Consider the following 27,986-nt stretch of genomic DNA (forward strand, 5'->3'; position numbering starts at 1 on the left):
CTGATTTGTTTAAAGACAAAGATAATTCTGTTGGCAGAAAACATACACTTCAGGAGGAAAATGCCAATCCATTTCTTCCTTTCTCTCTCTTTCTCTATAAGCCTGCACCTGCATTATCATCATAAGATTACTTATTAACAACAACAACAAATTGTTTATTTGGAAGCTTTTTATCACTTAAAAGTCTATTCTTCCTTAAATGTACTTCTTTTAATTTTTTGGACATGTATCTTTAGTCAACTCAGAATTATCAGAAATAGAAAATATAGGTTACCTATTTCTTCTCTTTTAGTTATACCTTTTATTAATTTTACTCCTTCCCCCCGCCAAAAAAAAAGTGCAAAGAAAAAGCAGAATAATTTCACATGCCTCGTTAAAAAAAAAATCTTTCCCAAGTTCCTTTGACATCATGTACACATTATCAGGGGGAATCATTTCCACTGCTTTGCTGGGTTGGGGCTCATTCACTGTGATTCTCAAATGATGAAAACTCTTTTCTGGGGGATGGAGCTAAATGGCCCTGACCTAGAAAAGCGGTGTGATTTCCAGTGGACACATAAGCCCCTCCTAAAGACCAGTCCCATCTCTGGCAGGAAGCAGGACCATTTGTCTGACTGGAGAGAGAGAGAATTCAGAGTTGAATTATTTACTTAAAAATTTCAATCATTGGCAGAGCTAAACATCACTGGTATACATCTGTCTGAAATGTAAAAAAAAGTTGACCTTTATTTGAATATATCTCTTTCTGTTCTGAGAATTCACTTTAATGAGTATATTGAGAAAATAACTGAATTATGTTCAGGAGAAACACAGTGCATAAGAGCCTGAGTGACCCTGTCATTTCCTTGAAGATGTGTATTCTGAGAATTTATGTCTGTGTGACATGCTGGGTTTGTTCCACTCTGAATGGTGGCTTCCTCCTACCCCTTTACTGGGTTGAATGCCTCCGTCGAGCTCAGGCACGAAAGCTCTTTTAAGCCACTTTCATCTTGGCTTTCAGATTTATTTTCTTAATCTTTTTCACACAGGCCAATTCTCTCACTTTTTTCCCCCTTGAGTCCCTATGGGATCATCTCTTTTTCCTTTTCATCTGGTCCATCTCGGCTCCCCTTCACTCTTTGTTCTCTATTTTGCTATCTCAATCTTAGAAATATTTCTATGTCATCCAGCTTTTATTCAGTTAACAAGTAGTTAAGTGCTAAGTACGAACCTGGACCTGTACATGCTAGGAGACACCAGTGGATAAGACAGTCACTCCCTGCCCTCACGGAGGTTATAGTCTAGCAGGAAAGATGTATATTAAATGAATAATGGAAAAAAACAAAAGAAATTAGTGTTAAGTACCAGGAAAGAGAAGTAGAGGTAGAATCAGTGATCTCTTTCTAAAGGGAGGGCTTTGTTTGGTCTGGGGAATCAGAGGGCTTCTTTAAAGAAGTCATGTTTCAGGCTCCCCTGGTGGTGCAGTGGTTAAGAATCCGCCTGCCAATGCAGGGGACACGGGTTCGAGCCCTGGCCCGGGAAGATCCCACATGCCGCGGAGCAACTAAGCCCATGCTCCACAACTACTGAGCCTGCACTCTAGAGCTCGTGTGCCACAACTACTGAGCCCGTGTGCCACAGCTACTGAAGCCCACGTGCCTAGAGCCCGTGCTCCGTAACAAGAGAAGCCCCTGCAATGAGAAGCCCGCGCACGGCAACAAAGAGTAGCCCCTGCTCGCCGCCATCAGAGAAAGCCCCTGTGCACCAACGAAGACCCAACACAGCCAAAACCAATAAATAAATAAATAATTTATTGTAATAAAAGTCATCTGCAACTAAAAAAATAAAAAATAGAAAAAGAAGTCATGTTTCAGCTAGGACTGAAGTTAGAACAAGAGTGGCTGGACAGATGGGAGAAGCACTTGGTCAAGGAGCAGCCCAAACAGAGAGGACCAGTGAAGAAGGCCCTGAGCAGGGAGAAGCATGGCCTATTTAAGGAACTGAAAGAATGCCCTATTTCTTTTCTACAACTGAGACAGTTCCCATCTCTGTTGTCCTCCGGTAACTTGGGTCAGGGGACATCTTTTCCCTAGCAATTCCACTTTTAATTGCTACATGTCACATTTGCCTGCTCCAGGCAAGCTCCATCAGACTCCCAGTATACATTGTAAATTACCCAGGACTCTTGTTTACTAGAAATAAAGGAAACTGATTTCTTCTCTCTGGGTCTCTTCCGAAGAGAGATAACAGCCTTTCTCATTAGAGGAGATGAGATAAACATTCTCTCATCTAGGAACTAATTAGGTGGTGGTGAATGGTTACATGCTATTGCTAGTGAGTAGAGTTTTTGTTCATGGTCTTGCATCCCCCTTGCTTCCTGCTGGGATGACACACAGTAAGATAAATATGGCTGCAGCTGGAGTGGAACCCAGCCATGAATGAAACTTTGAGTTGTCAAGGAGACTGTGCAGACCCAGGGTCTGTAGAGGGCACCAACTGAGCGTTATTGGTGAAAATACCAGAGGCTGGTGAGGACCCTGTAGGTGTTCTCTATGGATCGAGCCGGCTGAGTCAAGAGAAAATCCCCTCAGATGTGGAGAAGGAAAAGCTGGGCCTCCCCACTCCTGGGAGAACCTGATAACAGTGGACGTCAGTACTGATTGGTCTGAATTGCTCCTCTTCCAGGATAAGTGGAGAGGCCTAATCTTTCTCATACTCTGAGAAACCCGAGAGCCAAGGGTATTCATTCCCTTACCTCTCACTGCCTGCCAACCCCATAAGCGTGACCTGAAGGAGAGCACAAAGCATTCAAGAACATCCAGTACCTTGAAGGAGGGTGACCAAGTTCGACAAAGCACAACAGGTGGCTCCCACAGAGGCAGATGTCATGGAGGAAACAGAAGATTAAAATAACAACAACAGTGGGCTTCCCTGGTGGCGCAGTGGTTAAGAATCCACCTGCCAATGCAGGGGACACGGGTTCGATCCCTGGTCCAGGAAGATCCCACATGCCACAGAGCAGCTAAGCCCGTGCGTCACAACTACTGAGGCTGCGTTCCACAACAAGAGAAGCCACTGCAATGAGAAGCCCACGCACTGCAATGAAGAGTAGCCCCTGCTTGCCGCAACTAGAGAAAGCCTGGGCGCAGCAACGAAGACCCAACGCAGCCAAAAATAAATAAATACATAAACTTATTAAAAATATATAACAACAGGGCTTCCCTGGTGGTGCAGTGGTTGAGAGTCCGCCTGCCGATGCAGGGGACACGGGTTCGTGCCCCGGTCCGGGAAGATCCCACATGCCGCGGAGCTTGCGCGTCTGGAGCCTGTGCTACGCAACGGGAGAGGCCACAACAGTGAAAGGCCTGCGTACCACAAAAAAACCCAAAAAAAACAAGAGTGGAACATCTCAGCCTGTTATGTAATACAGTTAGAAATGAATAGTAAAAACAGTATTTAAATGGTACTTAGCCACATGGAAATTTGAAATGTCTTTTCTTAAGTAGCATAGGGCCAAGGAAAACATTTGAAACACAATTTAATAGTGTCCAGAAAATAAAGAAAATGACTATAATTCTGTAAAAATTAATACTTAGATGAAAATGATGAATGCTTATTAATATGCAAATAAAGAGAAGCATTTTAAATTTCCAAGCCAAAAATGATAAAAGTATGCAAATCATAAAAGGTAGATTGATAAACTAAATCTCTTTTAAACATATCTAAGTTACCCTATATACGTTTCAGTGAGTTTATATACGTATATGTGGGGGGATGGAGAAAGAGAAAATGAGAACTGTTTTAACTTTTTGTTTTGAAATAATTTCAAACTTGTAAAAATAGTACAAAAATTCTTGTATACCCTTTATCCCAGATTATCCCTATGTTTCAACATTTTGCCATAATTGCTTTACCTATCTATCTATTACCCACCCATCCATCTATCCATCCAATATGCTATAGGATAGATAAATATCTATATAATTTTCTGAGCTCTTTGATAATAGCTTGCGTGCATCTTACTTCTTTCCCTGTAGTATTTCACTATGTATTTCCTAAGAACAAGAATATTCTCTCACATAGCTAAAGCATGGTTATTAACTTCAGAAAATTTAACGGTGGGTACAATACTTTTGTCAGATGTCCCAATCCTGTCCTTCACAGCAATTTTTTTCCAATACAGGGTCCAGTTCAGGATTGCTTATTGTATAATTTCCTTTAATCTAGAACAGTTTCATCAACTTTTCTGTTTCTATTGACATTTTTGAAGAATATAAGTCAGTTATTTTATAGAATGTCCCTCAATTTGGGTGTTTCATGTCTAGATCCAGGTTATATAGTTTGGACTGAAATTATACATAAGTGATAATGTGTCTTTCTCAGAATACATACCTGGAGATGCAAAGTGCCTCTTACTCCTGTTTTGGTTCTGTCAGTTTTGTTCAAGTGCATAAGATATTTTCTGATTTCTCCATTGTATAATTACCATTTTTTTGTAATAAATAATATGTGGTGAGATACTTTGAGATTAGTTAGATACCCCTTTTCTCACCAAACTTCCCCCATCCCCTAAATTTAGCTTTCACTGATGATTCCTACCCGGATCAGTCTTCACTCTGATAGTTGCAAAATGGTGCTTTCTAACTCCATTTTTCCCTCTGTTTATTAGTTAGCATTCTGTTATATAAGGAAGAGCTTTCCCTTCTCCTCTGTTAATTTATTATTGGTATAAACTCATGGTTTCTTATTTTATTCAGCAGGTTATAATTTTTACCGTTCTTATTTGTTTATTTTTTTTCATGCTCAAATAGCCCCAGATTTGGCCAGTGAAAACTTCCTCAGACTGGCTTCTATGTCTTTGAAGTGTCTATCTGTATTATTTTTGAGCACTTTCTTAATTTCTGGCACAAGGTGGTATTAAGCTCATCTTGTGTTTTTTGTATCCCTGCCCTGGAATTAGCCACTTTTCCAATGAACCCTGCCTCCTTTTAGTGGGAAATGGTATTTAAAAGCAATGAGGGACTTCACTGGTGTGCAGTGGTTGAGAATCTGCCTGCTGATGCAGAGGACATGGGTTTAAGCCCTGGTCCGGGAAGATCCCACATGCTGCGGAGCAACTAAGCCCATGGGCCGCAACTATTGAGCCTGCTCTCTAGAGCCTGCGAGCCACAACTACTGAGCCCGCGTGCCACAACTACTGAAGCCCGCACGCCTAGAGCCCAAACTCTGCAACAAGAGAAGCCACTGCAATGAGAAGCCCGCGAACCGCAATGAAGAGTAGCCCCCACTCGCTGCAACTAGAGAAAGCCCGTGCTCAGCAACTAAGACCCAACAACGAAGACCCAATGCAGCCAAAAATAAATACATAAATAAATACATTTATTAAAAAAATAAAAACAATGACTGGGGGAATTCCCTGGTGGTCCAGAGGTTAGGACTCCGTACTTTTACTGCTGAGGGCTCGGGTTCAATCCCTGGTTGAGGAGCTAAGATCCCACAAGCTATGCAGTGCAGCCAATAAGTAAATGTACAATTTGATAAATTTAAAAAAATTAAAAATTAAAAAACATCAAAGAACAATGACTGGAATGCCTTTGTAGCAGAGCTGGAAATGTGTGTGTGTGTGAGAGAGAAGGGTCCCTGTTCTATATTTTTGTCTCCCACTTGTTTTTTTCTCGACGTGGAAAAAACCACGTCGAGAACCTGGCTCCCAACAACATTAATAGTATGTACTTATTTGCTCAATCTTAAAATATACACCAAAGAGTTTGAGTTACTAGACCCATACCACTCCAACAAACAATGTTCAAAGGTTTTTTTTTCTTTATATTAAGGGTATATGGTCCAAGCATGCTATTCAAATTACCTGGATTAATTCTTTTTCTTCTCCCTTCGGTGAGTTTATTAATTTGAAAAGAACTGGGTTCATTTGTTTCTGTTACCATTCATTTTTAGTTTTTTTCCCTCTGCATCCTTTTTAAAAACATTTTTTGATGTGGAATATTAACATGATTTCCAAGTCAAATTCATAAAAGAAGAAGCAGTTGACTCCCTCTCCTCTCCTTTCACCCTGTCTTCCTACCTCTTGTAGATAATCACTACATTTGTTTTTGGTTTATCCTTCCTATTTGTTTTTGCAAAAACATGAAGATACAATGTTTTTTCTCTCTCATTCAGGTAGAATGAAAAAACATTCAAAAAACAAAAAAACAGGATCATTTCCCCACTCTCTGTCCTGTGGAGACCCCTGACTCTCACCCCTCAGACCAAAAGAGGGGCTTCTTCAGAAGCTCTTCATATTTGTACCTGGTGTACAGACCCAAGTTTCAGGTTTCAGGCTGTCCCTGATTCTAGGACAGGAGATATCAGAGAAAATAAAAAACAGGAAACTCACTGCTGGTTTGGTGGTACTCAGAGTTCCTTGGTTGGACTGCTAGCTTATTCTTTTGAGTCTTCAGATAGCTTTTCTGTGTATTGCATCCAGGATTCTTAGTTGCATTCACTGGGAGAGACAGAGTGAAGTCTGCCTACTCCACAGGACTTTCCATTAATCAGCTCATTGGTGAGCATTTTAGGTAGAAGATTGTTTAGAGAAATTCTTCAAGCAAGGACAGAACAACCAGTAAAGAATGTGGACAAACTAGATTTTCTTCCCCCTGTTTCTTTGTCTGTTACCAAAAACTTTCCTCAAACCAGCCATCTAGTATGTTTTCCACATCTTGGTTGAAAAATTTAGACATTTAGACATGATTTCTTCAAAGTATAGATTTTAAGAGCAGTGTTTTCTTCTTAATATATTAGTTTTTGAAGTGCTGTCTATTTTGATGTGTTATTGGACATTTTGAACAAATGAATGTAACTTATGGATCTGATAACTGTCATTTTGAGTAAAATTTGTAATAATTATTGAGCGATCCTCATTAACCATAGTTTTATCATAGGTGTTCCTTAAACGTCTTGTCTTTAATCAATTCTTCATTATAAGAATAACAAAACATACAAGAAAATAAAACCAACTTAAGTATTACTGTATAAGGCCAGCAATATTTATTATGACCAATTCCTGATCTTTTGCATCTGATCTATGCTGTCAGTCTCACATGCTTATTCAGGAGTCACATTACAAACAAGGGTATCCAAATGGCCAATGAAAAGGATTTCAACTTCATTAGTCAACAGAGAAATACAAAATCAAGCTATTGTGCAATACCACCAAACAGTGAAAATGAAAACCATAGACAGTATCAATTGTTAACAAGAATATGGGATAACTGGAACTCTCATATGCCTGGCAAGAGCCTTAAATTGGCAAAACCACTTTGGAAAACGATTCAGCAATATCTGCTAAAAGCTAGTCCTAAATGTGAAGATCCTAGGACCAGCAATTCCATCCCTTGGTATATAACAAACAGAAATATATACATACGCTTACCAAAAAGAAGGTACATGAGTGTTCAAAGTGGCCTATTTATATTAGCCCAAAACTGGAAACTACCCATATGCATATCAGCTGTAGAATAATTGAATGAACTGTGTATGGTGAGAATGGAATACTATACAGGCATGAGAATGAATGAAGTACAACTACTTGTAACAAAAGAATCTCACAAACATGATGTTGAGCAAAAGAAGTTGGTATCTTGACCTAGGTGTTGGTTTCCTGGGTGTATTCACACTGTGAAAATTCATCCAGCTGTACATTTAGCATTTGTGCATCTTCCTATATGTACACTTCAATAAAAAAGTATACTAAATAAATTAGATCTTGATTTTTTGTTTGTTTTATAAAGATTGACTTTTAGTGTATCTCTGTGTTACTGGCCCTTTACTGAACTCCTTAGATGGAATAGTTTTTCAGTTGACTCTCTTGTTTGTTATAGGTAGATGATCTTTTCATCAGAAAACTAGAATGGGTATAACCTTTAGGAGAATAAAGTTTTTAATGCCAAAAAACACATAGAATTAATTCTTAAACAGCCCAATTATTTTTAAAGGAAAAAAGTAAGGCCTGTTACATCCAGAGCCCATCTAAGAGGGTCTTCTGTCTCCCTTGTCCTTTCCATGGGCCATAAACCTCTGCAGTGGGAGAACCCAGATAGCACTAGAGCAGATTGCCTTTGTGTTGACCCTTTTAAGTGAGCGACCTCTCACATTATATTCGTAATAAATGCTGATGCAGGTGAATACTAGTCGTATAACATAATTCTGTTTGTCCCTCCCCAACCCCTTCATTTTGTTTTAGGGTTTTGTTGTTGTTGTTTGTTTGTTTTTGTTTTTGCAGATCTGTTCACAGATGCTGCTGAAACTGAAAAAATGGCCAGAAGTTTGGAAGATTCTGAAGGAGTTTATTTTGTTCCATCTTTTAGTGGATTGCAGGTATTTTTTTTTAAGTTAATGGCAATTACAAACATTTCCCTCTTCATACTCACACCTAATATTATGTATCTGAAAATGTGGGCACTGAACAGAACTGAGGTGAAAGGTACTTTCTAGAGCTGAGAAGTTGTGTTTTGACCTAGCATGAATTCCACGAGAGGGCAGGGCAAATTCTGCTGGCTTCTGTTCAGAACTCCATCTCTGTGAAAACTAAAAGTTGGCAGGTTTATTATAGAACTTTTACATAAGACCCATGGTTACTTTATCATGACCAAAAATAGCCATTTACCAGTGGGGGAAAATAGATCAGCATTCTTTAGTTAGAGGAGGTGTACCACTGAGAATTAGAAAAATAATGTTAAGGTATATATTATACCTTATTTTTTTCAGTTGTTTATAAGTTTCATTAATTTTTTTTTCTTTTTTTTTTGGCTGCATCAGGTCTTCGTTGCTACGTGCAGGCTTTCTCTAGTTGCAGCGAGCTGGGACTACGCTTTGTTGTGGTGCATGGGCTTCGCATTGCCATGGCCTCTCTTGTTGTGGAGCATGGGCTCTAGGCGCGCAGGCTTCAGTAGTTGCAGCACGCAGGCTCAGTAGTTGCAGCACATGGGCTCAGTAGTTGTGGTGTGTGGGCTGTAGGGTGTGCGGGCTTCAGTAGTTGTGGCGCATGGGCTCAGTAGTTGTGGCGCACGGGCTTAGTTGCTCTGCAGCATGTGGGATCTTCCCAGACCAGGGATCAAACCCGTGTCCCCTGCATTGGCAGGCAGATTCTTAACCACTGTGCCACCAGGCAAGTCCCTAACATTTTAAAAAAACATCAGAATTTCTTTTCATTAACCGTTATGATGTGGGATGTTGGTTACCTTGCCTAACTAAAAAGTGAACTCAGTAAAATACTTGATTTTGTAATATTTAACTTTGTATTTAATTGAAAGATCTGTTGATACTACCTTTAATTTTAGCATAGTGTTACAAAGACTTTTACAAACTGTTTTCAAGTATATTATTATAAACAAAATTCCTTTTTGGGGGGATAATTAGTCCTTTAATACTCCTCTAAATATTTTTTTCTTTCAAAAAATAAAAATTTCCCTTTCTTCTAGTCCATCTATACTCAAGCAATCAGTTACAAAAAATCCAAAATTTAAAAGTTTGGATAATACAATGTAGAACCTGGTGAAAGGAGTTAGATCAGGATGGTTTTAAATCCCTAAAAATACCATATTTTCAAACTAGATTTTTAAATGAGCATTATTTTAATATCTGTAATAATTTCCTTCTATATACTTTATCACAAAGGACTAAAAGTTTATTAACTACATAAAGAGGTTGCATTGCATCCTCTTCAGAGTGATGTGAGGCACCTAAATGGCATCCATGATAGGACAGGTAATGAAGAATATTTGTCTGATTGAGGTTTAAGGAGGAAGGTTGGATGAATAGTTGTCATCAGCAAAGGGAGGGTTTAATTAGGTTACTGTGGATTCTTCCCTTTTTGAAAAATGTGCTGGAGGACCTAGTTGTGACTCTGTCTTGGCAACTCTAACTTCTCCACCGGTTCATATGCCTGTAAAAATAATGTAAACTATGTGATTAGAAAAACCAACTTTAGCTAAAGTCTAAAAGATTAGACAACACTATCACAGATGTGATTTTAATTTCATGTTGCTAACAAAATGTCCCTGTGCTGCCATGATTGCAACCTGGCAGTATGTTGAAGTGGGTGGGGTGGGGTAGGACCGCAGGCTCGTTATTTCCTGAAGTAAAATGAAACTCTTAATTGGAAACCAAAAGTTAATTCAAACAACAATAGTGTGTTGATACTAAGCTGTTCAGAAAATAGTGGGGAGATCACCTGTAAGTTGCTAACGTCAACAACTAGAGAAAATGCGGGCTAGGAGAATGGAAGGAAGGAAGGGTCAAGTATCTATGATACTGCCTTTAATTTTAGAATATTGTTACAGTTGCAGGTAATGGGGGGCAGGATATTGAAGGCTCCTAATAGCCTCAGGGGTGTCATCTGAGAAAGGGGCATTGGAGGAACTTCGAGGACAGGGGGAACTTGTGGGGCAGCCACTTTAGGGAATGGGCTGGAGCATAGGGCTGTACACAGAGTGGCATCAATTGGTGCAGCCATTGTGGCTTTGTCTAGGTTTGGGGAGGGGCATGCTAGAGCAGAGCATCCCTCACAGGTATCAGAGGCAAGAATCAGTGGTCATCTACCTGACGTTAAAGTTACTCTGATGTTGGCCATACATAGTAGGATGGCAGGACCGTGAGCCAAGTGCCAGTCTTCAGCGGATGAGCAGTCATGCTCCAGTGAAGGTTCTTGGGTTTGCAAGGAACAGGCTTGCTTGAGCACCTCCCTCTCTTCCCCTGCCCGCCCAAGAGGAGCTGGCTGTTCACACAGTCCCGAGCACCAGGATTGGAAAGGAGTTAGCAACTGACATAGCAGTTCTCAGTGTTCTTCTCTGTGGTTTCTGCCTCTCTGTGGCTCTGCTTTTCCCTTCTCCTTACCAGCTTTGCTCTATACACTTTCTTCCTCATAGCTTCTGTTTAACTGTCATTCTTTTCCTTATACTTTCTGCCTTTTCACAGTTTGGATATAAACACAACAACCTTTTTCCATCTTGTGCATCCTTTTCGCGTCTGTTCCCTCTGAAGCGCTTCCTCTTTCGGATTCCAGGGGAGGGAATCTGATTGGGCCACCTTGTCTTTTCAAGCCTTGGACAGACTTGTGCTCACCCCCTGCAGTTGTGGTGGCAGCAGTAGGACTAGGGCATGAAACATGGCTGCTTTAGACAAGGATTCAAGCAGTTTGCTGAGAACCCCTCCCCCTGTAACTCCCCCCCTAGTTCTGTGCGTGACTGGGGCATCTGAGCCATGGAAAGGTAAAGGGATATAAAGCACGATATTGATGCGGGCCTAAGCAAACACAGGGGAGGCGACGTGTCTGCTGACAGCAGATGCATGGTGGCTGACGGTGGTCATGGGCGGCTAGAACAGTCCTTCTGGTCCTTGTGTATGGAAGCCTGTGGACCTTCCCCTCCATAGCTGCAGCTGAAGCCATTTGCCCAGCACAGAGCCAGGCTCGTTATAGCAACCAACCACAAAATCAGTGGAAGGCACGTCTCTTAAGAGTTAGAGGAGTTTATTGACAACAGAAGGAAAAGTTGAAAAGGCATAGTAAAAGAGTTATGAAGAAAATGAGTAATAGTGGGAAGGCTTTGAGTAAGAAATGACAATTAAAATATAAATTATAGTGGCAGCTAACCTGTGAATACTCGCCATGTCTCAGGCACTGTCCTAAATTCATTACACGCGTCGGTCTCATTTAATCCTCAGTCACTCAACAAGGTAGAAGATACTCTTATCATCCCATTCTGAAGCTGAGGTTTGGAGCAGTTCTATCACTTGGGCAGTGTCACACAGCTAGTGAGTGACAGGGCTGGCTTTAGGACTCCGGAGTCCAGATTCTTAACCGCTCTGCTGTTTCCTGGGAGAGCATAAAATACTCTGACAACAGGAATACATAACTGGAGCCAGAAGAACTTACTTTTAGGGTCTAGGTTGACAAGGACAAGAGGCATGGTGGCCTTAACCATTGTGCAAGTCCCCAGCGGATTAGGCTGAGGTTCCAGTGGGGACAAGGACCTGTGGCCCGGGCAGGAGTCTGCTGGTTTAGCTTAGAGAGCCACACACAACTTTGCTGAGTCCTGCTGTTCTGGAAAGCTCACTTGATGGGCCTGGCAGTGATAGATTGGAGGTGTGGCTGGAGGCTGTCTGCCCTGGCAAGGTGTGACCAGGCCCTTAAAAGTACCTTGCCAGTGTTTTTCCTACTTTATCATCCCAAAGAGAGACTCAGTTGGACTAACAAATGCAGGGACATTGTAACCTATTAAGAAATTTTTAGGTTTCTATGGAATTTATAACTCCTCAAGTTGGCCTATTACTAACGGTAAATTATGTTCATAGCTATTTGTACAAAAGTGATTTCAGGCCAGGATTTTATGTGGTATATTGGAAGAAGTAATTTTTACGCAGAAAAAAACCATAGCAAGGGAATTCCCTGGCTGTCCAATGGTTAGGACTCAGCTCTTTCACTGCCGGGGCCCAGGTTCCATCCCTGGTTGGGACCTGAGATCCTGCAAGGCACGCGGCACAGCCATAAAAAACACAAAAAACCCATCACATACTACTAGGGACTAATTGAACTGGCTGAGTCTGACCCACCTTTGTCATACAGTATTATATCACTTGGTATATAGACCAGCTTTACTATATAACTTAGCTTTTACTGAGTGAATCACCAAAAGATGTTTTAATAAGTTTGAAAAATTATCTTTCAAAATAAATTTGAAAGATAAGATCACAAGGAGGAAAATCATGGCTATGATAAAGATAAGATGTAATATAGAATTTCTTCATTTAAGGCATTAGGAAAAGTATTATTTGTTCATGGATTCAAGAAATGCGTATTGATCCCCTGTGTGGGGCTAGGTGCAGTGCTAGGCCCTGGAGACACACCGTGAGCACATCAGATGAGTTTCTGCCTGTGATGCTAACAGTGCAGCACAGAAGATGGAGTTTCAGCAATCACACAAATATCTGTGATTATAAACTGGCACATGATATGATGGGAAGTTACAAGGTTCCATAAAAATGGATAGTGGGGAAACTGACCTAGTTTCTGGGATTCGAAGTTTTCCCAGAGGAAGCTGAGCCAAAATTTGGAAGGCGAGTAGGATTAACTAGGAGGAGGTGTGGTAGAAAGTTTTCCAGGGAAAGATGGTATGTCAAGCTCTGAAGCTAGAAGGAGCTTCTGGGGACCATCATTTCCTGACAACACTAGCCTGTCCCTCTGTCATGACTTTGCGTAGGTGTGTTGGGACTCTTCTGTCTGCTTCCTTGTGAGATGGCAAGGCCTGACAGGGATCTTTGTGTTTCATCTTTGTGTCCCAGAATTGTCTTGCATTTCTGGCTACACAAAGATGAATACAAACTTCATCTGATGAATACATACTTCCAGCTCAAGATTATGCCTTTTAAACGCAGATGTTAGGCAGGGTCATTTCTTTTCTTTTCTTTTCTTTTAAATCTACAGCTCTATGTTCTCTTTTTTAATATAAATATTTATTTATTTATTTATTTATGGCTGCATTGGGTCTTCGTTGCTGCGCATGGGCTTTCTCTAGTTGTGGCGAGCGGGGGCTTCTCTTGTTGCAGAGCACAGGCTCTAGGTGTGCGGGCTTCAGTAGTTGTGGCATGCGGGCTTCAGTAGTTGTGGCTCGCGGGCTCTAGAGCACAGGCTCAGTAGTTGTGGCGCACGGGCTTAGTTGCTCCGCGGCATGTGGGATCTTCCTGGACCAGGGTTCGAGCCCGTGTCCCCTGCATTGGCAGGCAGATTCTTTAGTGTTATTGCCTAATATCATAAATGACCCAGCCTAGGACTTCCCTGGTGGCACAGTGGTTAAGAATCCGCCTGCCAATGCGGGGGACACGGGTTTGAGCCCTGGTCCGGGAAGATCCCACATGCCGCGGAGCAACTAAGCCCGTGCGCCACAACTACTGAGCCTGTGCTCTAGAGCCCGCGAGCCACAACTACTGAAGCCCGCACACCTAGAGCCCGTGCTCTGCAACAAGAGAAGCCACTGCAATGAGAAGCCCGTGCACCACGAGGAAGAGTAGCCCCCGCTCACCGCAACTAGGAGAAAGCCCATGCCCAGCAAAGAAGACCCAATGCAGCCAAAAATAAATAAAATATATAAAATAAAAGAAAAAACACTATTTAAGCTAAGAAATAGAGTTTACTTTGAAAGTCTGACAACATATTGGGTGTAAGTTATGACACTGGAAAACACTTTTTTTGCGTTGAAGTTTTTTTATCTTAAGTGTAACTTAATATCCTCAAAAAACCACTCTACATAGTAAACAGTTTCAGTGTAAACACTTTACAGTTGGAGAAAAGGGGAAATACTGGCATTGCTTTCCATTTTCCTCATATATCAAGCTAAGCACTTCATAATCTATTACTCTGGGCTTCAGTCCCTTTTCTTGGTACAGGTGCAAACAGAAGATCCAGCCCAGAAGTCTAGTATCTGTGACTCATCCTTGCTTAAGTCCTATCAAAAGGTTATTTGAATAGTTAACATCATTTTGGGGCTATCATTTATGTTAAAACTATTTATCTCTAAATGAGCATTCTTTTCTTTTCTAACATGGCTATGTTTTTATTGTATAATATACCTTCAAGTCTATAGATATAATTTAGAGCAGTAATAATATATTACTGTCTTTTACTTCAGGCTCCATTAAATGACCCCTGTGCATGTGCCTCTTTTATGGGTTTGAAGTCTTCCACCAATAAATACCACCTTGTACGAGCAATATTGGAGTCCATAGCTTTCAGGTACCAGAACCTGCCTAAAACTCCCCCCTCCCCATACAGTATCGCTCTTTCCTTTTATTAATTTCTACTAAACTAAATTTTTAAATTTCTTAATTTTAACTGTTTATACCTTTAGTTTAATTCATACTGTATATGATATAATCTATTCTTATTACTAATTTTTTTGCATCTCTTTTTTTTCACATTTAATAGTACCAGTGCCACTTAGATTTGATATCTGAAAACTGAATGATTTTTAAAATATCCAATTTATTAAGCATAAAGGATTCAAAATTTGGACTTTCAAAGTCTTTTATTTCCTTATTCATGAAGGAGAATTCTAACTAATAATGCTTCTTTTATACTCAAAGATTGACTCATCAGAATTATTCTTTATGTATATTTCTTTTGGTCTTTTTGTTACGGGGCAGGTGTAGCTCATTAAAATTAAAAACGCAGCTGTCATGAATGGAACAAATGGAACATTTGTAATGTTTAAAATAACATTTTCTCTGATTACAAAATCATTCTTTTTATATTTGATTTCTATTAGATGCTATTTATGGTGTGTCATCCATACCTATTAAATGGATGCTTGCTTTAAATTTTTATTTGCAGGAATGGTAATAGATTAAATTTAGTTCTGAAATAAAAATTATGTTCTTTTGCATCAAAGTGAAAAACAGAAGGGCCTGAACCGCTTGTTTACTTGACCATCTGTTATTGACATCCAGTTAGCCTAATATATTTCTTTAGTGTTTTCTTTTGCATATTTTATAAATGTCATGTAAATAAAACCACAGTTATTATTCTAGATTGGAAAAAAACAGAGAATTATTATGATATGAACTGCCTCTAAATAGGTTCCTTGTTTTTTTAACTAGAAACAAACAGTTATATGAGGTGATGCAGAAAGAGATCCACATTCCTGTAAGAAAAATCCGGTAGGTAAACTTTGTTTCTAATAGATTTAATTAGAAATTGGAAGTTAAGTGGTAGCTGCTGTTGGCATTTTCATGATTATGATTATTCAGGATTTCAAAAAGAACTTATGCTTACCTTCTTTGCAACAAAATTCTTGGTCATAGGAATTTGGAGAGGAAGGAAAGCTAATTTTGGATTTAAGGAGAATAAAACCCAATATGGAATCTGAGAGGATCTTAGCACCCATATGTGTATTATAAGAATCTTTAAACTTTAAAAATAAAATCGAGGATCTAAAAAAAAAATGTGGCTTTTTAAAAAAGAATTAATAATGTATTTATGCTTTTGTTACAGTAATTTATCTCCAATATCTTTCTCCCCACAGAGCAGATGGAGGAGTTTGTAAGAACAGTTTTGTCATGCAGATGACTTCAGACCTGATTAATGAGACGATAGACAGACCCGTCCACGTTGATATGTCCTGCGTAGGTGCAGCTTCTCTAGCTGGCCTTGCTGTTGGTACGTGTGGGTTTTATTAAAACGAGAGCTGTCTTGCAAAACCATTTCTTACAGATAGCATTTCTCCTCCCAAATCACAAAATTATAGATAGAGAGGGTCTGGAAAGCCTTGCTGTCCATTAGACCCCATACACATATGCACATCACTCACAAAATGTTCCAGTGATCTCTTCTGTGGGTGGGCCTGGTTGCACCTCCTCCCTCCTTGGTGCTCTCCTTCAGTCAGAAGAATGAGACCAGGAAAGCTAATTCTCAACTGCTCTGGTCCTTAGCAAGGGAATGTCTCTGGGTAAATTTTCTGATTAGATAAGCTTGTCTTTGGCATTAGAAACCACTCCACTCTTTCATTTAGTGAACGTTTGTTGAGCACCTGCTTCATGAGAGTCTCTGCTGGGAATAATAGAGTGTAAATGATATAGTCCCTGCTGTGGGAGTCTCCAGTGGGAGCAGTCAAGCAAGTCAACCCATTATTATTCTTCTGTGATAAGCCCAGCGAACAGCCACAGTATCAAGCAATTGGTGTAGGCTTTCCCAGAGGCGACAACGTATAGTTCAATTTTGAAGGGGTTAGCAGACAACCAGGTGAGGAGAGAATAGAGGTGAGTGGTCCAGTAGAGAAGGCAGCTCGTGCAAAGGTACTGGCCCATTATGGTGCTGATAGGATGAGAGCAAGAGGGGAGGCTGGAGAGGTACATAGAGGTCCAGTCATGGTGGCCTCTTCATATAGAGGAGATTGGACTTGATCTTGAATGCATTGGAGAGCCACTGAACAATTTTAAGCAGAAGGACATGGTTAGATCTATATTTGAACAAACCACTTTGGCAATTAGTGTTTTCACTAATTAGTTGGGAGGAGTAAAGAACAGACATGGGGAGGCCAATTAGAGGGCTCTTTAGGAGCAGGATGACGCTTGGGACACTGGGAGTGTTTTCCTGTGTTCCTGTATGGAAGGGAGGAGTGTTTGTACAAAACAGGATATCTTACACTTAAAAGTTTAGGCTGTTATTTAGCAATTAAAGTTATGGACCCAAAAAGCATCAAATCTTGGTAAGTTCACCTTATACTTTATTCTACTAAAAATCTGTTAACTTTGAATAAAATTGAAACAATCACTTTCATTTGTTCATTGATTGGTGTTTGATTAATTCAAGTTGAAGAAAATAACTTCCCCTTTAATAGTCATTCCCGTTTACAAATTTGTTACTTTGTATATTTCAACTCTTAAGTACAATATAGCTGATGTTATTTTTAATAATTTCACATGACTAATTGAGCAAACTTAGAACTATAACAAGGAAATTTCTCCAGTACTTAAACAACTCTTGAAAAACGAATAAATTAAGCTTATCATTACCGTAAGCCAAATGCTCATAAGCATTCCAATATTGTTTATAAAGTTAATCAAATTGATCCACACTTATCACCTTATAAAGCTAAATATGTCAAATTCTCTTGAACATTTAATACACTTTAAATAACAGACACATGCAAGTTATTCTTACATATAATAGAGTGGCTTGAGTTGTATCTACTTCATTTTATCTGTATTTAATTTCAAAACTTTTCAGTACAAAGATACTTCACTAACTACAGGGAACAGTTTTACCTCCTCAGAGAATCTGAAATTTCTGGTTGGATTACTTCTCTCTCAGAAATATGAGGCATGGGGCTTCCCTGGTGGCGCAGTGGTTGAGTCCACCTGCCGATGCAGGGGACACGGGTTCGTGCCCTAGTCCGGGAAGATCCCACATACTGCGGAGCGGCTGGGCCCGTGAGCCATGGCTGCTGAGCCTGTGCGTCCGGAGCCTGTGCTCCGCAACGGGAGAGGCCACAACAGTGAGAGGCCCGCGTACCGCAAAAATAAAAAAAAAAAAAAAGAAATATGAGACATGAAGGCTACGCAAATTCTCTGTATTTTCAAAATTCACCCAGAAACTGGGTCTGTTCAATACACATTTAATAAAGTGACTTTTAAGAGTATGTATGCCATTAAGTGTAAATAATAAATTCTGGAAATAAGAATTTTAAGAACATACTTATTTTCATGACTAGATTTATCTACTTGTAGTACACTAATAAAGATTATTTTTAGTCTTTTAATAACTTCCATAAAATAATTAATATCTTTAAATATAGACAGTCTAAAACACTGACTTTGTAAATAGAATGTGGCCTGATGGAAACTTTTAGAAGAAAGAATTTTATGTGTCAGCTTTATTGGTAAGAGAGAAATGTACTTCTTGAAGACTTGTCAACCATGTTAATACTTCAGAGTAAGTGAGATGTACCAAGTTTATTAACAAGGGATCGCTACCATTTCAGACTACGTATGATCATAGTTATAATATGTTTTCTTGCTGCTTTTTATTATAAATGATCCTCTTTGTAAAGAACAATATATGCCAGAACTACAAGATTATCTTGAACTGGAATTTAAAAGCCTTGTATGAAATGCAATAGTTTGAAAAAGAAACTATTTTTTATATTAATCCCCAACTTTGAATTTTATGCATATCCTGAGGAGTTGCCTCTTACCTCAAGATCTATGACAAAAATCTTAACTTGGGGGATTCCCTGGCGGTCCAGTGGTTAGGACTCTGTGCTTTCACTGCTGTGGGACCGGGTTCATTCCCTGGTCGGGTAACCAATATACTGCACAAGTTGCAGAGTGTCGCCAAAAAAAAAAGAAAAACCTTAATTTATCATTGTTTTGCTTTGGTTTTTTGAATAAATAAATTTATTTATTTATTTATTGGCTGCATTGGGTCTTCGTTGCTGCACACGGGCTTTCTCTAGTTGTGGTGAGCGGGGGCTACTCTTCATTGCAGTGTGCGTGCTTCTCATTGCGATGGCTTCTCTTGTTGTGGCGCGTGGGCTCTAGGCACACGGGCTTCACTAGTTGTGGCATGTGGGCTCAGTAGCTGTGGCTCACAGGCTTAGTTGAGCCACGACATGTGGGATCTTCCTGGACCAGGGCTCGAACCCGTGTCCCCTGCATTGGCAGGCGGATTCTTAACCACTGCACCACCAGGGAAGCCCTATCATTGTTTTTTTTTAATTGTATAAAAAGAAAGTATATTATTTTTATTTTTTTTTTTTAGATGTTGGGGTAGGAGTTTATTAATTTATTAATTTTTGCTGTGTTGCATCTTCGTTTCTGTGCGAGGGCTTTCTCTAGTTGTGGCAAGTGGGGGCCACTCATCATCGCGGTACGCGGGCCTCTCACTGTCGCGGCCTCTCTTGTTGCGGAGCACAGGCTCCAGACGCGCAGGCTCAGTAGTTGTGGCTCACGGGCCTAGCTGCTCCGCGGCATGTGGGATCCTCCCAGACCAGGGCTCGAACCCGTGTCCCCTGCATTAGCAGGCAGATTCTCAACCACTGCGCCACCAGGGAAGCCCCTACTATTTCTTACTTGGGTTTTTTGTTTTTTGTTTTTTCTTAAGAGCTAGTCATGAAATTAAATGATGGCAGGATGTGGTTGCTCTAGAAATGATCTGGTGCCCTTCCCCACAGAAATAAAGCTGCTAGTTAGAAACCAGAAGATTTTTAAATCCTGATGTATTTATTCCCAGGGATAGTCAATCTAACCAAGCTCAAAGCAACAAAATAGTTTGAACTGTGTTTTAAAGTAATAACTGTTCACCTGTGCACCAGTTCACATAGGTTTGTGGATAAACTTTACGGACTCATTATGTGCCTTAAAACTTGAGAGTAAATTTTTTCATCTCTAGGGTTTTGGACTGACAAGGAGGAACTAAAGAAACTGAGGCAAAGTGAAATAGTTTTCAAGCCACAGAAGAAATGGCAAGAATATGAAAAGAATATGGGAAACTGGGTCAAAGCAGTGAAACGCTCCATGAATTGGTATAACAAGACATAGCACTAACGGAATGACTGAAACCACGCATGGCTGGTTGCTGTGATGTGCAGATGAGACAAAGCTCAGGGACAACAATACGACCATGAATGAGAGGAGAAGACTGGAGCTGAGCTCTGCAACCGGAGAGAAAAAGCACTGCTTTTTTGAAAACAAAACAAAACTCCTCATTGAAAAAATTCTAAACCTTGGTAAGATTGTAAGGCAACAATACCTCAGAACTTTTAAATCTTCTGTTTTGTAGCAAATTCCAAAGGACGCTAGCTATTTCCAACCATGTTTTGACAGTCACGGGTCCTCCTCCTGTTTGTACTGGGCCAATATGAACATAATTGTTTACTATCTGAGTTAATAGTTCCGGGTCAAGGACTGTTCGTGTTTTGTTCCAAAATGATGTGAAAAGTGTTTCCTTAATTCTTTAAAATGAAGTGGGCTCTTTGAAGTCCATATAGTTAAAAAGAAAGAATAACCAAGAAAATGTGGAATTTTGATATTTGAATTTTAATATTTTCTATTTAAAGCCATAATTGTTCAGTGTTGTATCCAAATGTTAGCTCAATATGTCTCTCTTAGATAGGCTCATTTGGTAGTCAATTCTTTCCCTTATTGGGTTTAAAGACACTGCCTTAATTTTTCCTTGTTTAACCAAAATCTGAGCTTTCTTTATATATTGAAAAACACTGAAAAAAATCATTTTAGTTAATAAAACCAAAAAGGGTATTGATTCATTGGGTATTGATTCACAAGGAATAGGAGAATACTTTCCTTCTCAGATAGCATTCTTTCAAAAATTTCTGGGTAAAATATAAAATCTCATTTTTTACAAAATACACGTAGTAAATATAAATCTTGCCTTTCTTCTCCTCTTCTCTATCCTTCTTACTTGTTGAGATGCTGGTGTAAACGTCTTTTATTTTTATTAAGTGCCTAGTCGACAGAGCTTAATTTGAAGAAAGTGCCCTAATTTATTGCTGACTTAAGAATTGCCTTCATTGGGGTATTTTGCTTGTCCAGGTATCTTTCTTGTTTTTGTCCAATCTACTCATCTCTCTGAGATTTGTACTGTGAGGTAGCTGACAGAGGGGATGGGAGTGTAGTCAAGCTAGTGACTGCCCCTCAGCCACTGAGCCAGAGATCCACAGAGAGGAACAGCATGAGTCCTACATTTTCAAACTCACTTGATAGAAACAAGGTAGAGTAAGGTAAGAGCTAAGAGTTGTGAGTAGCTTCAGGCCAGATGTAAACTTGTCCTAAGGCAAGTTGACCACCTTCCAACATGTTCTCATGTTATTTGCCCCTCCCTGTTTTGGGGCTAGGTTCCTTTTAGATTTGCAGCAATAATGTATTTATTTCCCTCTTGGTCAGGCTTTATCATATCACATAAAGTCCTACTGTTATAGAACTCACTGTTAAATAATAATGTAATTAAAGAAGTGACTGTTATAGGGAAGTTTGCTGTTACTATCATGTACGTCCATTTCAGAGACAGGTAATAGATATTAGACTTGGAAATATTTTTGTTAAGTCAAGGTGTTTTGTTTACTGTAATAAGTCAGATCCCCTTATGTAGATAACATCTTACTTGTTTCATTCTTTCTGTTATTCACATCCTTTTTTACAAAGCTTAGTGGCCAATTAAAAGCTTTCTTATCAAAGTCATATGAAAGCCACTCTGTTTTACTATTTCTTATAGAGTCTGCTCCTCAGTGGGTATGATGTCCATAGGAAATAATTGTCTTTTTGTATTAGGGTGTACTGAATTGTGATATTATTAATACATAAATATTTGTTATTTCATTCATTTCCCACATTGTTCTTTCTCATCATGAAACCACAAAATAAAGGAGAAATATCTTTTAGATAATGTGGAAAAATAACTTTGAATATCTTTCTACTGGAATTGAGCATCTCCTCAAAAATCAGTGGCTAATTTTTTCTTCCATTAGTTTAGAAGTTAATCTTCTATTTTTAATATGTCTGGCCTTTTTTTTAGTAACACAGTTTACTAGATCTTTTGTCAGATTTGACCTAAATCAGAAACATGACCACATTTGCTTTTGTGGTTGTAGAAAGTGCTGATTATCAGAATCAATTGAGCAAAAAATTGTCCTTTCAAGTTTATTTTTCATACGTATGCTAATAATTGAAGTTAAAAAAATTTCTATGCTAATATTTCTCAGCATGTTTTATTTCCTCACTATGGGTCTATCAGATAATTTTAGGAGATCTGTAGCTATCTTATCAAGGAGAATCTTCCTGTACAATCCTTCCTAAAGTGGTACTAAATGCTTTTATACTATAGACTTACTGATTTTTAAATTTTTTTATATCCAACCATGACATGGTTTCTCAACCTCAGCATCATTGACATTTGAGGACAGATAATTCTTTGTTTTTGGGTGCTATGTATTATAGGATGTTTACCAGATCCCTGACCTTTACCCACTAGCATCCATCTACTTAATGATGGCAAAATGTCTCCAAACATTGCTAAATGTCCCCTGGGAGACAAAATCACCCCCGCAGTTGAGAACCAGTGATGTAGACTGTTGGAAGAAAATTGAAGACTCAGTGAATGTAGTGTGTCTATCGTACTCCTTTTCTCTCTGCTTCATTTTTACCTTAGGAAATAGTTGTTAGCAAAAAGAAGTAGTAGTATCTTAAAATAAGTAGCGTTTCTGCTTTGCTGGTTAATGAGGTGGGGAAAAAATGTCATGCTGTAATTGTCTTCTGCTGTTTTTATCCACCTACCCTCACCCCCATGTCTGCATTCTCTGTGGTCTTAATGAGTGAATTTATGACTTCAGTATGGGATTAATGTAGTCTCCAGATCATCTTTGATTTGATCTGCCTTTTTGTTTCCTTTTCATCTCTGAACAAAGGAGATGATTACTCTTTTATCTGCCTCTGGGCAAGCCTCCACCAAACTAGAAGTTCCCTGAAAGCAGAAAACATGTCTGCTTCCACAGAACTTAACTCTGTGCCTTCATATTTGTGGGATGAATTTGTACTTTGTGTTTGTAAGTGCAACTTTTTTTGCATATACATTTTGTCCTTGATGTTACATGTGTTTCTTGATAGGGAAATTTATATCATGTTTCTCAATTAAAATTAAAAGCCCAAAACACACCCTGGATCTATCTGGTCCCAGAGTCCTCATCTTGCATACTCAAATCCAGGTCATCTGGTTCAAACCAGCCTAAAGGGGTAACTCCAGAGAAGTCAAATAGGCCGTCAAGAATCACATTGTTTTTTAAAGTTTGGGATCCTCATAGCTGTAAGTATTTTGGCACCAGCATCTACTGTGAGTCACTGGTTATTTTGTCACCATATTCCCATGGGACCTTTGCCCCTAGAAGGATGCAGGAATGATCATGGGAATGGGAATGATAGAGGCAGGAACCTGCAGAATCGGATGTTTCAGAAATTCTCTGTTATTCTATTTCCATTGTCTTTCCCCCCACTTTACATTACATTTGGTTTATTAAAATAAAATGGATGTGTCTGTATAGATACCTATGTTGTGTAGAAAATAAATGATAAGGTTTCCAATTTAAATGAGCCGTATCTTTACAAGAAACCGCCAAACTGTTTTGCAGAATAGCTGCACCATTTTACATTCCCACCAGCAATGTATGAGGGATCCACTTTCTCCACGTTGTCACCAGCATTTGATGTTGTCACCGTTTTTCACGATCGTCCACTGTGATAAGTGTGTGGTTTTCTCATTGTGGATTGAATTTGCATTTCCCTAGTTAATAATGATGTTGAACATCTTTTCGTGTGCTCTTTTGCGATCTGTTTATCCTCTAGTGAAATGTCTGTCCGTATCTTTTGTCCATTTGCTAATTGGGTTGTTTGCTAAAGGAGCCATATCCTTAAAGGAATATCCTTTTTAAAAACTTAAAAAAAAAATCAGTCCAGTGACTTAAGAAGTCATTAAGTAGCATTTTCAAATCCTTCTGGGCAAAATGTATATAGCATTTGAACATGACTTTGTAATGTACTGAGCAGAAGAGCTCTTGTATTTCTTACATACTTATTATGTAGTGTGGTACTAACACTGTATAATAGCAAAAAAGTTTCAAAGACACTTTTACTTAGAATGTTAAGTAAAGTGTACAAATACATGTTTTGTACATAGGTATCATAATCCTAAAAATATTTTTTATTTAAAATAAGCTGATTTGTGTAAATATTTCAGAATGATTTTGTGGAAAATTAATTCAAAATTTTCCTATTTGTGCAAGACAGTTAATATAGATTCCAATTTGTATGCATCAGTAAATTTATAATTTTATTTCTCTCATGTTCTTTATGAATTTCATAGTTTTATTAAATGGTCATTGAGAACATCATAAATCATTGTTAAAAATCTATAGATAAAATCAAGGATGCAGAATAAAAGGAATCTTTTTCATGTGTATGGGAATTTTCCCGTTACCTTTTGTCTACTTTAACTTTTGGATTTATTTTTAAATTTTACCTGGAAATTCTTATTTAATACCATTTCTTGTTTTGGTTTCTGCGCATTAAGAACGTCACAGAGAAATAAGCATATGTTAACTTCGGTTGTGACTCAAGATAAATTTGGGCTTGTGTTTCCCTTTTAACTGGAAGAAGAAAAAAATGAGGCTTAATATGGTTAGAGAAGAAAGGTTTTCTGTAACCCTGCCTCTTTAGATCCTGTTTAGGCTTATTCTATAGTCTGCATTCTTGCACAGAGGAAATTACTAGAGATGAGAGTTAATTCTTTGTAGTGGAAAAAAGATGGTACAATCTATTGTGAAAATATACTGTATATTTAAATGTTTAGAAACATTTTAAATAACTGGAAGAAACATACTTTCAAATGCTAATGTGATGGAATTAACCTAGCAGCTGTTAAAATCCATTATGAAAATTATCATTAAAGGTATTTGGGAAATTATAACGCAACAGTGAGTGATCTGTACATACTGTGTATTAAAGCCATTTTTTTTTAGTGTTTCTCTCTTCGTTGCTTCACATCCGCACCCATAAATAGCGACATCCCGATGATGATGGCAGAGGATTCAGTCGGACAATCTGGATTCCATTCCCTGACCGAAGGGGAGCCCATGGTTCATTCTGTAGTAGGGATTTTGAAGGATACTAAACATTCAATTATTTGAAGAAAGAAAGGGGTATGGTTTTGATTTTATTGTTGTTCAAAGTCATATTAGTCTAATGAGGAGGACAGGAAGGGGCAGGTATGTGGAGCTGACTTTTCTGAAATGTATGTGACTATAAATTGTATTAAATATTATAAAATTATTTTTAGGGAATTCGCTGGCAGGCCACTGGTTAGGACTCCGTGCTTTCACTGCCAAGGGCCCGGGTTCGATCCCTGATCGGGGAACTAAGATCCCGCAAGCCGTGCAGCACGGCCAAAAATATACATATATATATATATCTGTGTGTATATATGTATATATATGTGTTTTATATATATATATATATATATATATATATATATATAAAGAATCTGGCTCTGTAAAAGAAATTGTAGGAAAAAAATAAATGAGGGTGATAGGGACTAATAGTGGATTCTTTGCTATTTAGAAACAACCCACTAGGATGTGGAGATTGTAAGGCAAATACCTTAGATTTACTAAATTACCTCTCCCTCTTCCCCACCACTTGGGCAAGGTTATTAGCCACCAGATCCCAGGGAATTCTCATATTCTTTAACCCAGCTCACAGGGTTGTCCTGTCTCTCCCAGAAGGTCCTGTCTCTGTCAGCATCCCAGTTTCATCACCAAACTCTGTCAAGAACTGAGAAGAGTTTGAAGTTTTTCTGTACTTGGAAGCTAACGAGTTAGCCTCCCACAGCTCCATGGATACTGGCAGCAGATATGAGACTCCTGGGTCAGAGACTAAAGACTTTATTACTCATGACATAGCAAACATCATAATCTTCATATTTGCATTGGCTTCCTTTGCCTCTTAACTCCTGTGTGGACTGTCTGGGTTGATGCTGTGCACACAGTGGGTTTGCAGTACAGCTGAGCGATCTCGAGCTTAGGAAACTTGAGTCTTTTGTAATGGGCTGCAAGCAAGTGTGCCCGATGCTTGCTCCAGAGGAAATAATTTTTATTATATTGGACCGGAAACAAAACTGCCCTCTACTCTGGAGGGAGACACTATCTCTATTTTACAACAGAGGCCCCAGTACCTCTGCTTACCAGACAAGCAGAAACAAGAAAGCCGTGTAGAATTGCCTGCCAACCATAAATTCATTATCTTGATTGTGGGAATAGTTTCATGGTATATACATATGTCAAAACTCATCAAGTTACTCACTTTATGCATAGTTCATTGAGTGTCAGTTTCACCTTAATACAACAGGAGGGAGCAAGTCTTGCTACTCAGATATGTTGTTGGGACCAGTAGCCTCCGTGTTACCAGAGTGCTTTTCAGAAGAGCAGAACTTCAGGCTTCATTCCAGGTGTACTGAAACAGAATCTGTGTTTTAATAAGATCCACCAGGATTTAGGTTTTTTTTAATTGAAATATAGTTGATTTCCAATATTTAGCTTTTTGGCTTTCTATTTTGAAATAATTTTAGACTTAAAGAGAAGTTGTAAAAGTAGTACATAGAGTTCTTTCCCCCAGCTTCTCCTAATTAACATGTCACTTACATAACCATAATATAACTACTCAACATGGGAAATTCACAGTAATACAGTAGTATAAACTAATCCACAGGCCTTACTTGAATTTTGTCAGTTTTCCAACTCTTGTCCTTTTTCTGGTCCAGAATTCAATCCAGGATCCCACGTTGCATTTAAGTTTCATGTCTTCTTACTCTCCTCCAATCTGTGATAGTTCCCTAGTCTGTCTTTCTTTCATGACCTTAACATTTTTTAAGAAGATTGGCAGTTATTTTATAGAATGTCCCTCAATTTGGGTGGGCCTGATATTTTCTTGCGATTAGGTTAAAGTTCTGAATTTTTGTTAGAATCCTGCAGAAGTGATGTCCGTGGCCTTAGTGCAGTCTATCAGGAAGACATCAGTATGTCTTATTATTGTTGTTAACCTTGATCCTTTGATTAAAGGGGTGCCTGCCAGGTTTTCCCATCATAAAAGTACTATTTTCCCCTTTGTAGTTAAGTATCTTGTGAGGAAATACTTTTTTTTTTTAATTTTTGTTGGAGTATAGTTGCTTTACAATGTTGTGTTAGTTTATGCTGTACAGCAAAGTGAATCATTGATACATATAAATATATCCACTCTTTTTTAGATTCTATTCCCATATAGGTCATTGCAGAGTACTGAATAGAGTTCCCTGTGCTATACAGTAGGTTCTCATTAGTTACCTATTTTATATATAGTGGTGTATATGTATCAGTCCCAATCTTCCAATTCATCCCACACAGGAGATACTTTTAGACCATGTAAATATCCTGTTTCCCATCACACTTTCACTCACTAGTTTTTAGTAGCCCCGGATGCTTCCTGTCTGCAACAATCATTTCTGTAATATTTGCCTAATAATGGTGATTTTCTATTTCCATTATGTCTTTACATTTATTCATGGAATTCTACTGTAAGGAAGAGTTGTTGCCTGTCCTCCATTTATTATCCAATTATCTATATCAGTATTGGTCATCTCTTGCCCCACTTCACATCCTCTTAGCCCACTTTTTGATTCCAGTTGTAGCAACCAGGTGTAACCTGACAGCATCTTACTGTACCATATCTCTGGTTTTATGAGCTGGGATTTCTCTGCCTCCCAGCTTGGAATACTCATTTGAACTCATTCTGTCATTTTTCACCCATGGTCAAGCCTGGAATGCTAGAGAGTTGACACCATATGGGTAATGTTTAAACAATGGGGCCAGGAGCCAGTGTGTAAATGTGCTCCTCTGTATTAGTTAGCAGATGTAATAGTTTGCGTC

At 38.9% G+C, this 27,986-nt stretch overlaps 1 protein-coding gene across 4 annotated transcripts in view; it reads left to right on the forward strand.

Moving 5' to 3' along the window:
* The window catches only part of GK5 (glycerol kinase 5), a 76,356-nt gene extending 51,303 nt beyond the window's left edge, over positions 1–25,053 (forward strand). The window contains exons 12-16 of one of the 4 annotated variants that reach the window (XM_033402780.2): positions 8,222–8,355; positions 14,661–14,764; positions 15,628–15,687; positions 16,053–16,186; positions 19,919–25,053. In XM_033402780.2, the coding sequence (XP_033258671.1) occupies positions 8,222–8,355; positions 14,661–14,764; positions 15,628–15,687; positions 16,053–16,186; positions 19,919–20,067 (581 nt within the window). In that variant the 3' untranslated portion in view covers positions 20,068–25,053. Of the gene's footprint in view, positions 1–8,221; positions 8,356–8,796; positions 9,142–14,660; positions 14,765–15,627; positions 15,688–16,052; positions 16,187–19,918 lie in introns of those variants that run through there. The other 3 variants (XM_004278220.3, XM_049709829.1, XM_049709830.1) reach the window with 3 other exon arrangements.
* Positions 25,054–27,986: the final 2,933 nt, after the last annotated feature.

This window comes from Orcinus orca, chromosome 5 (assembly GCF_937001465.1).
Source record: "Orcinus orca chromosome 5, mOrcOrc1.1, whole genome shotgun sequence".
Taxonomy (NCBI): domain Eukaryota; kingdom Metazoa; phylum Chordata; class Mammalia; order Artiodactyla; family Delphinidae; genus Orcinus; species Orcinus orca.